At 37.0% G+C, this 17,869-nt stretch overlaps 1 protein-coding gene across 1 annotated transcript in view; it reads right to left on the minus strand.

The window, feature by feature from the left end:
* LOC128983141 (molybdopterin synthase catalytic subunit-like) overlaps positions 1 to 17,869 on the minus strand; it is a 73,196-nt gene that overhangs the window by 42,871 nt on the left and 12,456 nt on the right. The window contains exon 2 of the mRNA XM_054402314.1: positions 15,525 to 15,672. Coding sequence (XP_054258289.1) covers positions 15,525 to 15,653 — 129 coding nt within the window. The 5' untranslated portion in view covers positions 15,654 to 15,672. The remainder of the gene's footprint in view (positions 1 to 15,524; positions 15,673 to 17,869) is intronic.

A 17,869-nucleotide genomic window follows, 5' to 3' on the forward strand; every position in this document is an offset into this window, starting at 1 on the left:
CAATTGCCATTTAGTTTTGCTTGTTTGGCTTGGTATTTATTGAGACCAGCTGTTAGAGGTGTAGTCACTCTGCTTATAGTGCACTGGTATTATTATATGGTATTATTATTGAGTAAATTGTCTGATTCTTAGCTTGGGCATTAGAGTTGTGTATTGGATTATAGTGGCCTAGTAGACCCCGCCTGGTGATAACTCGCGTTGTGGGTTTTATTGGCAAGTCGTCGTGTAACTCACTGTGTTTTAGGCACTCTGGGCTTAACTATTGGATTGTTAGGACGAAGCCCGAGTTGCGTAGTTAGCAACGACCCCCTAGGAGTGTGGAGAATCGGCGTATGCCTGGTAGTGATTATTGCACGCTTGTTTTGGTGACTTGTTTTTGACTTGTTCACAGTGCCCGTGTATGAGCCAGTCCTATACCGGTTAGACCCGGCTATTGGCCTAGTGGTTTCCCTGACCTTATCGCAGACCCTGGAATTTTACCCAGCCATTGTAGGCTGAGCTATCCCCGGCAAACGGTTGCGACGACTGCACTTTTAATATTATTTTTCCAGTGCAGAAAGCAGCGTCGCAAATAAAACTAAGTATGTAATAGTAAGTAGAAACCCGCCACTGGATTTTTCCCTTCTAAGAGTGGATTCATTTTCTTTTGAAAGATGCACTGATTTCTAAATACCTACAGTAGGCATATCATAGACCAAAGCAATACAGAAGAAACTGAAATTGAATCATGGATTCTCAGTGGCAACCGATGCTACTGGTCTCTACAAAACATCCTAAAAAGCATAATTCTCTTCAAGAAAACTTAAATGAAGGTTTATTAAACTATAATATTACTTATAGCTACGTATGGATCAGAAACCTGGGTATTGTCCAAACATGATGAAAAGAGATTGATAACTTTTGAAAATAAAACACTTAAAAGGATATTGGAACCGATAGTAGAGGATCGACTATGGAGGATAAGAACAAACAAAGAATTGAGAGACATCTATAAGGACCCAGACATTAACTTTAATCAAAAGCCAAAAACTAAGATGGGCAGGACACATCTATAGAAGACCAAGGGAGTCAAATTTAAGAGTGGTTTTAGACGCAGTTCCACTGGGCAGACCGAGACTGCGGTGGTGGGACCAAGTCCGAAGGCGAAAAGACATGAGAAAAATTAATGTTACGGAAGAACTGATGGAAGACCGAGGAAGATGGCGAAAAGCTGTTGACGAGGCCAAAAACCTGCTTAGGTGTGAGTGGTACTGATACTGATAGTCAAGCGACCTTAAAAGCATTAAACTCTTACGAATTCAACTCCAGGCTCGTGTGGGACTGCCTTGCTTCTGTGTCTGAGTTGGGTAGGAGAAATGACCTTACGCTTTGCTGGGTGCCAGGACACTCAGGCATTAAAGGTAATGAAGCTGCAGACAGATTGGCAAATACTGCCTCTGCGACAACAATGATAGGCCCACAACCCTTCTGTGGCATCTCACGAAACAGTGCATGTTCTGCGATTGCGTCATGGGCCAAGGAAAAGCATCGCAAACGCTGGGTCGATGTTCCCCTTCTTAGGGCCAGCAAGCTTACTCTGTTTAGGCCTTCTAAAAAGGTCGCCTCTGACCTCTTGAGACTAGACAGACGAAGAATTAAATTAACTGTTGAACTGATAACTGGTCATGGAAGATTCAGGAAACATTTACAACGGATGGGCTTATATGATGGTGAAAAGATCTGTAGGTACTGTGATAGGTCAGAAGAGACAGCTGATCACTTACTCTTTGATTGTAACGAGCTCTCTGACGCTAGATTGATAACTCTTGGAAATATAGCTAGAGGTAGATACCTTCCTGAGGATGAACTAATTGGGAAGCTACAGGCATTCATTGGGCGCCTTAACTTGTAGGTCAACAAGAAAGCAATTGTCTGGGGTGCGCAATAATTCGATTTCGGATGAAGTGCTTTAAGGTCTCGACCTGCCCCTGTTAGATAAGATAAGGTTTGAGTGGCCAACTATAGGTAAGGTAAGGTAAGTATCTTAAAACTGTGGAAAATAGACAACAGAAAAATATTCTTTAGTAACATGTTTATTGGGAACAACCGTACAAGCATCATTAGACATACTGTAACTTATTCAAACATTTGTTGGTTGCATTTTTACTTTCTCCCCCTATACCATAAGTATATGGAGAAAGTATTGTTTTCGCCAAAATTTTCGAGTTTGAGTTTTGAGTGGATATATTCGTTTTGGGTCCCCCTGGACCTAAAAAAGTGGTTTTCGAAGTGATGTCTGTGTGTGTGTGTGTGTGTGTGTGTGTGTGTGTGTGTCTGTGTGTTGGGGAATGATACATTGTGAGATCCGACGTATGGTTACACACCAACAACGTGAGCTCCGTTTTCAATGTGAGCTCCGACCCCCCGGAGCTCGGATTGAGAAAGCCTCTGATTCGTTGTCCTAGTGACTTCGGCATCACGGAAATACCCGAAATAGCTCGAACTAGGTCGGAGCTCATTTTACTGCTTTTTACCAAAGTGTGCGAGTGTATAGCTTCATAAAATCGACACCACGTCGCGCTACGATCGCGTTTACACTCTTCGATGCACACCAACATGGTTCCACACAGTCAATGTGAGTTCCGCTATTGTTCTGACTTCCGCTCCGCATTTAGTTGTTTTCAGCGCGTTATTCTCGAATTTCTAGTGCCAGAACGCGATCCAGACTACTGTATATCCATGTCGTGTTTATAGGCACTGAGGAGGGGGGAGGTAGCTTCGCCGTCAGCATAGCATTGTTGTAGTCTGTTGCGTTCTCCAGCTGTGTTTACCGCTGAAAATAAAATATTCTTTAATTTATGATAAGGATAAATTGCATAAACCAAAGCCTTCTCTGAGGGTATAGTAATGATTTCCCCGAGCAAAGCTTAGTACCCTGGTACTTATTTATTTTTTTCAAGTCGATCTACCAATTCTCCAAATCAGTAATCAATAGTCAGCTATCTTGAAACAGCTGTTCCGTCGTATGTTCTTTAAAATGCTTAATTGTATCCACAACTAACTGTTTACATTTCATTTCAGTATTAAGTTTTTTTTTTTAATTTTATTTCGGGACGTGATTTTTATTTCCTTCCCGATTGTTTGGGGTAAAACAACTAGGTTAAATATTATTGCAGATAGCAATAATATTGAAAACAAGCATCGTACTAAAAACAATTCTGTATAAAAATTAAACAAGTACAGTAACAAGATCTGTTGTTGACTAAACAAATTTAATTTTTGGTTCAATTAACTATGAAACATAAATATAATTATAAAACACCAAATGCTAACCTTATATAGACATTTAACGTGAATACGACACGAATACAACTACATAAAAAAACTTGAGTAAAGTCTTAAGGCCTGATATATGGTTACTTGTAAAACAGCAGTAGAGTTTAATCAGGCAGGCCCAATCCTAAATATTTTAACATGTGCCTATCACAATGTCATTATTTTTGCATGACTTTAATCCTCAATTGTGACATCATTGTGAAGATCTCCCGTGATGACGGAGCCACCGTGACCATGTTCGCGGCGCTATATTCAGTTGTCCAGGCGTCTCAGCAGTCAACACATCTCGTAATCTCGGCGCCTGATCCACAACCATAGATCTCTATATAATACAACAAATCTGTATTATATATATGTCCACAACACGCCCCACGCTCGCGGCCGGATCGTCAACGTGTCCCCGAATGTCCCGCGGTCAGAGCACCATCGCTTGTGAGCACGGTGCCATCATCAACATTACCCGCGTTCACGGCACCATCGCAAACACTTCCCTCGCTGCCCACGCTCATGGCGCGATCGTCAACATGTCTCATGGTTGTGGTACCATCGTCAAAATTTCTCACGGTCGTGGCGTAATCATTGACATGTTTTGCGGTTACGATGCCAATGGGTGAGGTGAATAAAAGGTAGTATTTGGTAGTACGTACTTCTTTTCGAAGTATTTACTCGGTTTTCGGTGAATAAACATGCTAGTTGGTACTAGCCCCTAGTACAAACTACGACTTGCAGGTGAATAAAATGCTAGTTCGTACTACCCCTAGTACATACTACATCACTTAGGGAAAGTAGTATCTACTAGGCTTTTTCGGTGAATAAAAACCAGTCGGCGTAGTAGTTACTTCATTTTTATGTAGTACGCTCAAGGGCATGCTTCAGTTTGATCGTTTGCGAATATGGCGATGTTTTTACAAGTCCGTAACAGGAAAACATACCTTGAACGAAGAAATATTGGTAACTGTAAGCAATTACTGTGATTCGAGAATGATAGTGTTGATTTTTTTGACCAACGAGTTTTTGCCTGGCAATGGTGAAGTTGAGAGAAGAGGAGGGGCACTGTCATCTCGACAGAAAATTGAAGTTTTATTTTGTTATTTTGGTGATCCGGGTAAGTTGAGCTATTTTTAGTACAAATTAAAATACCTTCTTATCGGTCGTAAATAAGATTTAATTATCTAATAACAAAGTGATTTAAATAAACGATATTTTTTTATTGGATAGAATATTAATTGCATATTAGGAATTATGTAAAATTGCAAATTCATTGTTTATTTTTTATCTCGATAGGATTGTTGCGTTTTGTTATTTTCTCTTTTTAGCGAATTTCCCTATAAGGAAGTAGCTATTATTACTGTAGGTGGCATCGTAAGACCTAGGCCCGGGACCGATTTACTTTTTCATTTTGATGACCCCAGAGGCCAAAAACACCACCAATCGTACAGATTAGTCACTCAACACGTCTGATACAACTGCAGGCGCTGTCAGGAATGACCAACGGAATGACGACACACAGCTGATTATCGCCGCGCGCCTGTTTTGGCTTGTTTATTAGTGAATCACTCTAGTAGGTACTAGGGGGTAGTACGTACTAGGCAGGTAGTACTTACTACATCACATAGGGAACCCCTAGTACTTACTACCTAGTTCTAGCTAATTCTTATTCACTTCGATTTGAGCAAGTGCTAGAACTATGTAGTACGAACTATGTAGTATGTACTACATTTTATTCACCTCACCCATTGTCAACACGTCTCGATTATGTCTCCGGTCACGGCATTATCGTCAACATGTTTTGAGGTCATGGTACCAACGTCAACATGTCTCATGGTTCCAGTGTTATCGTCAACGTTTTTGCGGTCATGACGTTAACCGTCAACGTATCTTGCACTCACGGTGCCATCGTTGACATGTCTCGTGGTCACGGTGCTAACTTCAACATACCTCGTGCCACAGAAAACATATTAAGAACGTTTTCTGTGCTCGAGGTTACTTTGCCAGGATAAATATCTCCCGCGATTACGGATACATCATCGTCTCCTAGGTCCGCCGAACCATATCGTGAAATTCTCTCGCAATCACGGAAGTGTCATCATCGTCACTCGCGACGCAGCGAATCCTTATTTTATCAAAATATACTTGACTATTTTAAAAACAATAGCTTCAACTTCGTGTGGACTTTATAGCCTCCGATTTATTTTATACAACCTTGAATATGGGCGAATTTCTCTCGTTTGTATTATAACGCAATAACACAATATGTTTTATTCTTAATTCGGGAACAAACCACGACTAGCTACCTCTAGTAAGATATAATCGTAGGCACCTGGTACAAAGTGTTCCACATATTGTTTAATCTAAGCAAACTCATAAACATTCAGTACTTGGAAAGGTAAAGGAAATATGAGTGAGCAGAATACAGGAATGTCCCGTTAACACGTTATTCACACGTTACTCCAAATGGACTTCATAAGCAATTTCTTAGATTTTCCTTTTGCAACAGGTCATCCCAGTTATTGGAGTGTCGGGTCACTCGGGTCAGTTCACTTTTGTGATATTGCGAGAGTGTGATTGACCTCCAATTTCCAACCTATAAATATTGTTTAGGTTTTACGTGGTAATAAATCGCAAAAAGGACAACTCTCCTATTTGTCCCTAACTTTCTTTTCTTGTCCGCATCTTTCCTACGCTCGAAAATCTCGATTGAACATAGCAAAAAGCGATGGAAACCGAAGATTTTTGGAGCTTGATTTTTTACCCTACTTTTAATGTGTTTTTATTATTATTAAACCCATCTAAAAAAAAAATTGCTGCTAACAGTTTTCCAGCAAACGCCATTTTTACCCAGAAACCCAGGTTTTAAAATTCGTAAAAAATAGCAAAGTGCCGAAAATTACCAATTTGTGGGTAAACCAAAGTAATCCAACCTAGCTTACTCTAACCTAACCTAACCTAACCCATGCTTAGATCAGCAAAGTGCCGAAAATTACCGATTTTGGGTAAACGCAGCTTAGGTTAGGTTAAGCTGAGGAGCTCAGCTAAAGGTTATATTAGGGAGTCCTTGGAGGCTAGTGGCCATCTTGGATAATTTCAAACAGCTGCTGAAGAGAGATTTATCGTCCAAAAATATTTTTTTCAAACACCAAAGTGATAATAATTTAACATCGAGTATACTGTGAGATTAGAAATGTTCTTTGTAGTTTTTTATTGTTCTCCAAGGGAGTCAATGAAAGCTAACAGCCATCTTGGATTTGTCCCCCATTAGAGCAATGTTAATTACGTTAATTTCAAACAGCAGCTGGAGAGTTATTTACAGTCCAAAAATATTTCTTCAAACACCAGAGTGATTGTAATTTAAATATCTAGTTTATTGTGAGATTATAAAAGTATATTGTGTCTTTGTAGTTCTTTCATTGTTTTATGAGTTAGAACGTCTAGGCTCCAAGGACTCTTTTGCACTCTTTTATTGACACTTACCAGTCAAATGTGGCGATATTAATGATTTATAACGCTTTTCACGATTTTCAAACGTGTTTTTCGTGGTGAAATATGTGTTTGCTGCAAAAAGTGCAAAAGGAAAAGAAGTTTGAAATGATTCGAATAATAAGAAAAATAGGCTACCATTAAAAGGAAAAAAGATTTTTCGAGCGCTTATAATCGCCGATTTCTAAAGCTTTTCTCGACTTTCAAACGTGATTTTCAGGGTGAAATAGTCGTTTCCCCCTAAAGCTCCAAAGGAAAAAGTGCTTAAAATAGCAAAATTTTGGTAGATAAGGTAAAAAATGCTATATAACATAAGTAGTGCAAGTTCAGTATTGCCTCCTGGATTTCACCAATCACGTATTCAGACCCTAATTCCAAAATTTAGTTAACCTTGCGCTGGATTTTGAGATAAATATTGCAAACCCACAACGGACCGTTCCAGTTCTCCCTTATCTTTACCGCATATCTCTCTTATCTCCAAGACTACAGACTGCGCAATGAAGGAGGGTCTCGTGCCTATGCCTAATCTGATGAAGAATGAGCAAGAGCAATCGTACATTTGTTTTTTAATTGTGGTGTAAAACTTTTTAATTTATGTTTATATGTTATTTAATTTCTTGTTATGTGAGTTTGAATTTAGTATGGTAGCCATTTCAGAAGAAAGTATTAAAATAATTTGAGATGTTAAGATTATGAAGAAATGTCATTTCTTTAACAGAAATACTTAGATAACTTCTCAAAATGACTTCTAAATTGTTATTTATTTTGCTAATGCAAACAAGCATCTGTTTCGTAAATATAATTAAATTATTTCGTTTATTACGATTGTGTTGGTGTACATTACTACCGATATGTCGAACTATTGACAAGAATGCCACATTTAGCTACCCCATTCAGTTTTTCATATTTAAAAATCATATCTTACAAACAGAACTTTCCAAATTAAACATCAAAATTATTTAACTGACCTTTACCCTATAGAATCAGGAATCCCCAAAGGAAGCGTGCTTGAACCATACTTGTATATTCCCTATACATCGGACCTACCAGAAATTGTAAACACTATGGTTGCCACATTTGCGGATGATATGACCATTTTATCTGTCCACGACAAACTGGTTCAAACTACAGCAAATTTACAGTTAAACTTGGATGAAATTTCACATTGGTTTAAAACACAGAGGTTCAAAATTAATGAAAATAAATCAGAAAACATTACTTTTACCCTAAATCTGGCTACATGTCCTCCGGACATTGTTCCATGAACAATATTCACCACCCTAAAGTAACAGAAATAAAATACTTGGGCATGCACTTAGATGCAAAGCTTAATTTGAAGGCACATATCTGGACTAAAAGACAATATCTAAATTTAAAAATAACGAAGCTTAATTGTCTTCTTGGATCTAAATCAAAACTTAGTACACAAAATAATGTTACTTTGCAGAAAAGTTATGAAACCAATTTGGACTTATGGGATCCAACTTTGGGGATCATCAAGTACATCAAAACATTGAAATTTTTCAACGATACCAATCAAAATTGCTACGTAAAATTGTCAACGCAACTCACCTTGGTTTGTTACCAACAGAACACTTCATAATAATCTTAGAATTTGAAAAGTCAAAGAAGAAATTACAAAATCTAGTGAAAAAAGATTATCAAATTGGAAAATCATTCAAAATCGTCTTATACAAAACAACTTTTGCAAAACTTGACAGCTAGCCTGACCATACTACTGGAACGAATTTCACGCGGTTGGTAGGCCTACCAAATGAAAGATATTTTCCTGTAGATGTGATGAATCCCTTTATAAATTAAAATAGGCTCAAAAATAAACACAAGAAACGAATTTAAAATTAAAAAAATAACTTGGGCCGTATGGGTTGCCATGTAGGTAACGAAATAACAACTAAATGTAAACAGAAAATAAAACCAAATAGAAGAAATTCCATTTACATGTCTTATTTATAGCATAGGGTAAATATAGATAAGTTGGAAAAATACATACTTTTGGTCAAGTTTCCGACCACAGGGCGAGCTCTCATCTTGCACTAAATTTATTGGACAATCACAACACCATTTACAGACTGAAGCGACTTACGATATTAAACCTCCCATTCAGATTCGGCTGTGTTATCAAAATTATCTTTGTTAGCTAGTGTTGAGAGTGGTAAATCACTATACTTTTAATGTTGTATTATTGTTAATGTATTTGCTTATTTGTCTACTTTTGAAACAGACTGTAAATTAAATAAAGTTGAAACCCGATTAAGCTACAACCCATTTAATAGTATATTTCGTCCCTAGGGCCAAAAATAAGGTTTTGCCGGCTCGAGATAGTTTTTAAGTTCTCGACTTCGTCTCGATCGAGAGCTGCAAAACCATTTAGGTCCGTGGTACGAACGCTATTTTGCACCACAGTATACCCTATTGCCACTATTCACCTCTATAATAAATTCACACTGATGGTCAACACAACTACAACTTTAAGGTTATGTGAAGAAATAATTCGAGGAATCAGCAAAAATAAAAATAAATAGTTGCTAGGCAACGGTGACAATAAAATAATTCTATTGCAATGCTATGGATACTGATTGTGCATTTAATATGCATTCATGTTTTAAGTAAGTAAGCGGGCAGCTAATTTTGCGGCCCTAGGGACCTGCTCGGTCCCCAAATAACGATGACAGCTGGCATGGCCGTCAAAACGTAACTTTCAGCCACCAATTAACGTATGTAGAACCACTAAAACATTATAGTGTGGTGAAAAAAAATTATACATACTTTCGATACATGCGATTGCATACAATCGAAGCTCATTACTGAGTTTAAATCAGCTCATTTTCACTTCCTAGGGAGAAAAGAGTGAAAAGACCTACTTTAAGCTCTTTAAATACGGCTGTTTTTGCTGCAGTATGACTCAGCGTTTGCAGTATGCCTCAGTGTTTTAATAAATATTTGATAGTTAATTTGTCGATAGTGTAATGCAGGTTTATCTTATATAATTCATTACAATGACCAACCACCAAACCACATATACTTCAGATTCAGTTAAGCCCAAAATTATTCAAAGATCCCGTGGGTGATAACATAGGTACCAAAAAGATATTTTTTAGATTTTAAGATGAAAAATTAACTGATGAAGAAGCGGATGAAGCAACAGTCTGATCTAGAGTTAAGTTCACAAGAACAGTGGGAATGAAGCTAGTAATGCCTCTCACATTGAACAGATCCAAAACTGGGTTCCTAGGCAAGACTAGTAACTTTCCGTAGAACGAAGACGAGTATTGGTGTTACCTTCGAACTTACCATTCCCGGAGCTCACATTGAGCATACACCATACCGGAGCTCACAATGAGCATACACACTTCCGGAGCTCACATTGTGCATACACACTGCCGGAGCTCACATTGAGCATACACACTGCCGGAGCTCACATTGACCATACACACTTCCGGAGCTCAGGTCGACTTACATACCGGAGCTCACATTGCATTACAAAATCCAAGTTGTGAATTTTAATCAAACCTTGAGTTTTAAGTGTCCACAGTTAAGTACAAGACATCTTTTAAAAAAGTGACATATATTTTCTTTAAATAACCTCTCCTTCTACCGGAGCTCACATTACTGTGTAATACCATGGAGCTCACATTGGTTGCCAAACGCGTATGTGTGTGTCTGGATGTGTACAGAGCTAGAGACCACACCTGTGGTCCGATTTCGATGAAATTTGGTATGTAGGTTCTAATCCATGGTATCTCCAGGCGTTTTTTTCATTTTTTTGAAATTTTAATTTTTAATGGGAATTTTCCCATAAAAACCCATAAAAAACCGGAAAAAACAGATTTTCTCGAAAACGGCCCGAACGATTTTGATAAAAATTTAGTATGTTGTAGCCCTTTAAATTCTGAATAAAATGGTACAAACCCCATATCTGTAAAAATTACGGTTCAAAAGTTATGGTCAAATATGTTATTTCCCCATAAAAACCCCATAAAACAACAAAAAATAGGATTTTAGAAAAACATCCGGTTTTGATTTAACATAGTATGTTATACTCCTTACAGTTTTGATAGTTTTTTTTAAATTTTTTGGAAATTTTTATTTTTAATGGGGATTTTCCTATAAAAACCCCATAAAATAACGAAAAAATATGATTTTCCCAAAAATGGCCCGAACGATTTTGATAAAAATTTAGTATGTTATAGTCATTTATATTCTGAACAAAATGGTACAAATCACATTTCTGTAAACATTACGGTTCAAAAGTTATTGTAAATTATGTCATTTTACCATAAAACCCCCTTAAAATAACAGAAAAATCGGATTACCTCAAAATTGGCCCGAACGATTTTGAAAAAAAATTTAGCATGTTATAATCCTTTAAATTCTGAACAAAATTTTACAAATCTCATTTGCGTATACAGTTATCTACTCTCACCACTTACACATGATAAAGGTTTTTGACAATTTCATGATGTTTCATAAGTTTTTGACAAACTTATGGGAGAAAGTATGTGTCAGAATGCTGATACCGTTTATTTTATTGAACCTGCAAGTCGTGGTCACGTTTGGGTTTAAACTCAATTTTGTGTATAGGCCTAGAAAGGTCTTTTCAGAACCCAGTCAGTCTATAAGTTTGCTTTTGAAGGGGGTTGAGTTGGTATCTTGCTTGAGGTGACTCGGGAAAGAGGATTAGGCTTAAATGTGCAGCTTTATTCTACGAGTGTTCGCTTATGGGTGTGGGGGTGAAATCTGATGCATGTCTGTTGATGTAGGGTGTAGATCCCTATGTCAGGTTTATTGGGAAGCTATTGCATGAAGAATGGTTTGACGGATGTAATAATACGGTTAGGTTTTTTGTTCCATGAAAAGTCCATTAGTGGGGTCGTATAGCTGCATATAGTGGTAGAATATTTCAGTTCTGGCAGACAGGCTGCAATTTTAGGTGGTTATAGTATACAAGTTTCTGAACCTAAAACCGCCCAGACCCCAATTTTTAAGGACCTCGGTCGTCCGTAATGACGTCATCAAAATGGCGGCCGTAAGAGGATGCTGGGTCCCCATGAATTGGCTATAACAACCGAATGCCTGAACCGATTTTCATGAAATTTGGCACACAAGTGCTTGAATACATTATCTCGGCCTGGATTAAAAATGGTCAAGTTTCATCAAGTCATTTCAAAATGGCGGCCATTCAAAACTAAAAACATTATGAGGAAAATAATTTGAGTGATTTTTAAAAGAGTTCCCCCCTACTTTTTTATACATTTCTTAAGATATTAACTCCGAACTACGGTACGTCAGATCATTGTAGAGTAGCAAGTACTTCATTTGGACTGGGTTTAAATTATTGGCCGCCATCTTGGATCCGCCATTTTGAAATGTGATAAATTATTTTAAATATGAAGGTGGTGTTGTGACCCATCATTTTGAACTAATTTTTTATGCTGAATTTAATGCCGCAATCCGTTTTTCATTGTCATATTTGGTTTTTGAAACATTGACATTTTAAATAAAAATAATTGTAATATTTTATCAAGAAAGCTTGATAACCAAAAACGGATAAAATAATTTATCACATTTTAAAATGGCGGCCGTAAGAGGATGCTGGGTCCCCATGAATTGGCTATAACGACCGAATGCCTGAACCGATTTTCATGAAATTTGGCACACAAGTGCTTGAACACATTATCTCGGCCTGGGTTGAAAATGGCCAAGTTTCATCAAGTCATTTCAAAATGGCAGCTGTTCAAAACTAAAAAAATTATGAGGAAAATAATTGTGAATTGTTTTATATAAACATAACCATGAGGTATGTAATTAAAATAATAGTATGTACAATCAGAAAAGAAATGTTTTAATGCGAGAAATGAAAATACAATTGTTTACAAACAACGAAGCTTCTTTAAACAATGAGTAAATAAAACATTAAGGTTTTCCAACCTCCGACTGAAAAATAACAATATGCCTAATATAACATTACGAGTACGCAAATATAAAGTGATCTCTTTTACACATCTTTTTGCGAACAATGGCCCTCACATGAGCATAACATGGTACACAATAATCCTTTTGATACACAGACGCACAAAGAGCATTGTTTCTTACAGACACAGGAATGGAGTTCTTCACAACCTTTTGAAGCCTCAGGTATGGTTGACTACACTGGTGAATAAATTTTCTCATCTTCTTTCCATCCCCATTGTGTAAAGTTGTTTTCCAAACAATGCATCCACATCGTAGCTTGCAGAGTAGCTCGCTTCACATGCTGACATAGTGCATTCTCAGTGGGCGGAATGTTCTCAATGGCTCTGTTCTTGTTGATAAAAAGTACACGTCTACAGTAATTAATGCTGTTAAGGTGTGATGTTATGTCATATAGAAGTACAATAAATCTTTGGATTGGCGCCATAACAGACTCATCATCGGAATTGTTACCAGCCAAAAACTGTTCAAAAGCTCTGTTAACATTTGGGAAGGCCATCCATACTTTCCAAGCTCTCTTCTTGCCTATTCCATGAAATGCAGATACGGTATCACAACCTGTTATTGCATGGAAAATGGGAAGGTTGCTGCAGATCTCTGGAGAGAGTTGAGAACACAGAACATGTACTGGAATCATCCTTCGATGTTTCCCGGTACCGAAATCCATCCAAAGTTCTTTTATGTTCACTATTTGTTTGAAGATGGATACAGCTATCACGACAACATCTGAATCCACAGTATGTATGCTGATGTATTCATGACCATTATCAGCTGCATGTTTCACGTGAAGGAGGATGCGGCCATCTGCTTCTTCGTGCCACGAGGGTGATATTTCAGATACATCGAACCCTGCTACTGATGTAATCACATTTTCTTCAAGCGTACATACGACGGTCTTTCCATCGTATCTTTCACTTGTAAGCTGTTCAGACAAGAACTTAAATAACTGCACTTTGTTCTCGTCTACTCGCAGAAACTCGTAGAAATTTCTTGGTATTGCAGTAGATGACGTTACTTTTAGTCGAGTTCCTGTCCCCCTTGAATTGCGGGTATCAGACTTAAGCGATTCAGGACAATACCTGTCGAAAACCACATCTACTCGTGTCAGGTTCTTCAATAAGTTAAAGATGTATGGCTTAAAAATGTTTGTAGTAACCTAAAAAGGGGTTTTCTTTCATCGGAGGAAGTAAATGTACTATTACTGCACCATCCAGTACTGCTGCCGTAACTTGTTTGTTACTCACGATTGGGTTTGTACTTACTTCTGTCAAGTTGTTTTCCATACAGTGCACGATGTCAGCTTTGTTACTTGGTTTTCTTAGTCGTCCACCTTCAGAAATGGAAGGAGGATATGCCTGGTTTTCATGAGAAAAAAATATTCCAACATCCGTTTCTCTGTGTTGAGCAGCTACGTACATCTTACAGAAAAGACTGGAATCCCTTCTCAAATCACATATTTTGTCTTTTAATTTTGACTTAGCCTTCACTGGCACATTGAAGATCTTACAATTATTTCGGCGTATGATACCATGAATGGATTTCTCTGTTTTGGTCAAGCGAACATCTATGTATTGATTGTACTGATCCAACCCCTCTGAAAAAGCTTTCTCCACATTAACAACGGATCCTCTTACGGCCGCCATTTTAAAATGTGATAAATTATTTTATCCGTTTTTGGTTATCAAGCTTTCTTGATAAAATATTACAATTATTTTTATTTAAAATGTCAATGTTTCAAAAGACAAATATGACAATGAAAAACGGATTGCGGCATTAAATTCAGCATAAAAAATTAGTACAAAATGATGGGTCACAACACCACCTTCATATTTAAAATAATTTATCACATTTCAAAATGGCGGATCCAAGATGGCGGCCAATAATTTAAACCCAGTCAAAATGAAGTACTTGCTACTCTACAATGATCTGACGTAGTTTGGAGTTAATATCTTAAGAAATGTATAAAAAAGTAGGGGGGAACTCTTTTAAAAATCACTCAAATTATTTTCCTCATAATTTTTTTAGTTTTGATCGGCCGCCATTTTGAAATGACTTGATGAAACTTGACCATTTTCAACCCAGGCCGAGATAATGTATTCAAGCACTTGTGTGCCAAATTTCATGAAAATCGGTTCAGGCATTCGGTTGTTATAGCCAATTCATGGGGACTCAACATCCTCTTACGACCGCCATTTTGATGACGTCATTACGGACGACCGAGGGCCTTAAAAATTGGGGTCTGGGCGGTTTTAGGTTCAGAAACTTGTATACTATAACCACCTAAAATTGCAGCCTGTCTGCCAGAACTGAAATATTTTCCTGCTACCCAACCTGACTACATGGCAAAGCTGTCTAGTTGACCAAAGCCAACTAGGTGACTGCTGTCTTTTGTTGATTGAGAACTCACTCTAGGTTGAATGTGTTATTTCCCCCAGGTCCACAGTTTTCATGAGACATGCTATGGGCCGAAGAGGTACCTATTTGCGCTCCCTCCCCTTTTCCTTGCAGGGAATTGTTCTCATCCTCGCATCCCCAACTAATCTAAAACCTATTAACCCGGGCCCATTTAATGAAATGGCCCTGGGTTTCCCAGACCTAGCCTGTATATCATATCCCAAGATTCAAAAATGGAAAAATAAACGGGTGACGAAAAAGTTTTTTTTATTTTTTTTGTGGCTGAATAAACTGATAAGAAAGGAAAAAATATTAGACCTAGTTTATTTATGAAACATTTTTCTTACCTTATAACCATCACAGTTATCTCTTGTAGTACCAATAAAAAGCGAGACTGCTCCACACTTGGGAGATTTGACTAACTCTGATATCTCATCTATGTTGAGACGATCTTCAAGTAGTTTAACAAAGTCCATTACAACCAATCAAGTTACCCTGAAAAAATTTAGGCCTAATTTAAAAGAGAATTTATACTAGCCTACCTATTTCAATGATTGTGAAAAGAGTAATTGTCTTAACACTAAAATTTAGTAGTAAATTAGTCTACCTATATTTAATATAGGTAGACTAGTGCACTTGTTGCTCGATTTCGAGCAATTGCAAAGTATTAAATGCGTTATTTCAAAACTAATAACAGTCACAATTTCCGATGACTTAAAAGAGTCAACTCAAAGATAATGTAATCAATTACTTTCCAGTTATCGAACCTGAAAACGAACTCACTCTGAAAACGGACGCTCTTGGGTGTATCATAGGTTTACTATAAACAGCTGTAATTAATACAAATCATTCGTCTGTTTAAGTAAACAAAATCTTTTCTTCATAAGAAATACATTGGGATTTTGATGGCCTGTGGGGCAAAGCCCGAGGACTTTTATTACAGGAATTGGTGAAAGGGGGCGTCTACACAAAAAATACCTAATTTTGACACATAGTTTGTAAAAATACGTCCATTATTAACGGAGGAGTAGTGTTTCGTAGAAATCGCCTTCACGTATTATATACAGGGTGGTAATAAAGTCTGAAGACAGTTAAATATTTTAAAAAATAATGTAGATAGAGCTAAAATACTTGGTACAAAGTTACAGAGCATAAAACTTTATTTGAACACATATTCAGTGATCCAATAACTCTTCAGGGGGACGGCCCACAAGGAGTCAGTTGAAAATCTTAAATGGAAGCATAGGTCAATATGCACATCAAATGAAAGGTATTTTTTTGTAGAATACAATGCCGCAAACCGCACTTCAAAAGGTTAATCCTGCGCAAAATGGCAGCCGTTTGAAAATTTCTTGAATCTGCCATTTTGTAGCTTTGAACGAGCTCTTTTGAGCTTGAATTTACAGCATTGTAATCTACTAGTGAAGACCTTTAATTTGATGTGTATATCAACCTATGCTTACGTTAACAATTTTCTTCCGAATCCTAGGGGGCTGTGCTCCCTGAGGAGTAAGCGTATAATAGCAATGCAAATTAAATGAATCTTTGAACAACTGTCATTCTTGGCTCGGTTGTCCGTTTCAGTTCAAATTTGCGGCAGTATATATTCTGCTAGTAAAGACCTTTAATTTGATGTGTATATCAACCTCTGCTTCTATTTAAGATTTCCTCCTGACTCCTTGCGGAACGTCCCCATCATATGACAGAAAAAATTGATATTTCTTAAAAAAAGTAGATTTTTAGGTGTTGTGTTGACGTACCAAATCTTATTGATTTATCTGTTGTCGTTTCGAAAATATTTAACTGTCTTCGGACTTTATTACCACCCTGTAAAAGGATTTGCAAATGTACATGGATGAAAATTTCCTAGTAGGAAAAAGTAGAAGTCTAGATTTAGTTGTAGCGAGTTTAAAAAAAACATCTCTAATTCGGTATTTTCTAACAACTACAAATTCAGAGGTTGCTTAGCCCTTCTGTAAATAACAGATGGATAATAATATTTCCTACAAATTAATACTATGTATTTCTTGAAAATACTCAATAAAGGCAACCTAGTTGGCTACAAATAGAAGTTTGGAAAAAAAACTTGTAAAAAGCAGTTTTTAATGTATTCTTGTTATTATTGTATTTTTTTGACCTCAAATATTTAGTAAAATCAAACGTTCATAATTATTTGCAAATCTACAAAAATTAGGCTTTCCAACGAACTATTGATCGACAAAATCGGTCCAGTATAAGTCTAGATTTAGTTACACAAAGTTTAACAAAAATATCTCTAATTCAGTATTTTATAACAACTAGCCTATAAATTTGGATTCGCTTGGCTTATTTGCCAATAACTTTGAAATTGTCGGAAAATCAACCAAAGTGGATACAATGTATATATATATATATATATAATATGCTAAGCCAATTTTTGTGAACAGAGCTCCTCCCTCATTTTTAGACAGATTTTGATGATTAAAGTGCCAAAGAAATGGCCCTGATCTGTAGTTTTGCAAAGTGGTTTTCATTTTTTTGAAATCTTTATTAGTTTGGGCAGGATATTTAATCAAATTTCGGTTTTCTCCCATAAGGTTAACCTTTATAAATCTATTTTTTGATTGGAAACTTTGTCACCAATAGTTTGAGAGAACTGCTGGGCGTAGAAGCTTTGTAGAGGTGTCTAAGGAAAGGTCTTGTTCTATAGATG

Source organism: Macrosteles quadrilineatus, unplaced genomic scaffold (assembly GCF_028750875.1).
Source record: "Macrosteles quadrilineatus isolate MER2022 unplaced genomic scaffold, UCM_ALF_1.0 Scaffold_1__1_contigs__length_201487025, whole genome shotgun sequence".
In the NCBI taxonomy this organism is placed as follows: Eukaryota; Metazoa; Arthropoda; class Insecta; order Hemiptera; family Cicadellidae; genus Macrosteles; species Macrosteles quadrilineatus.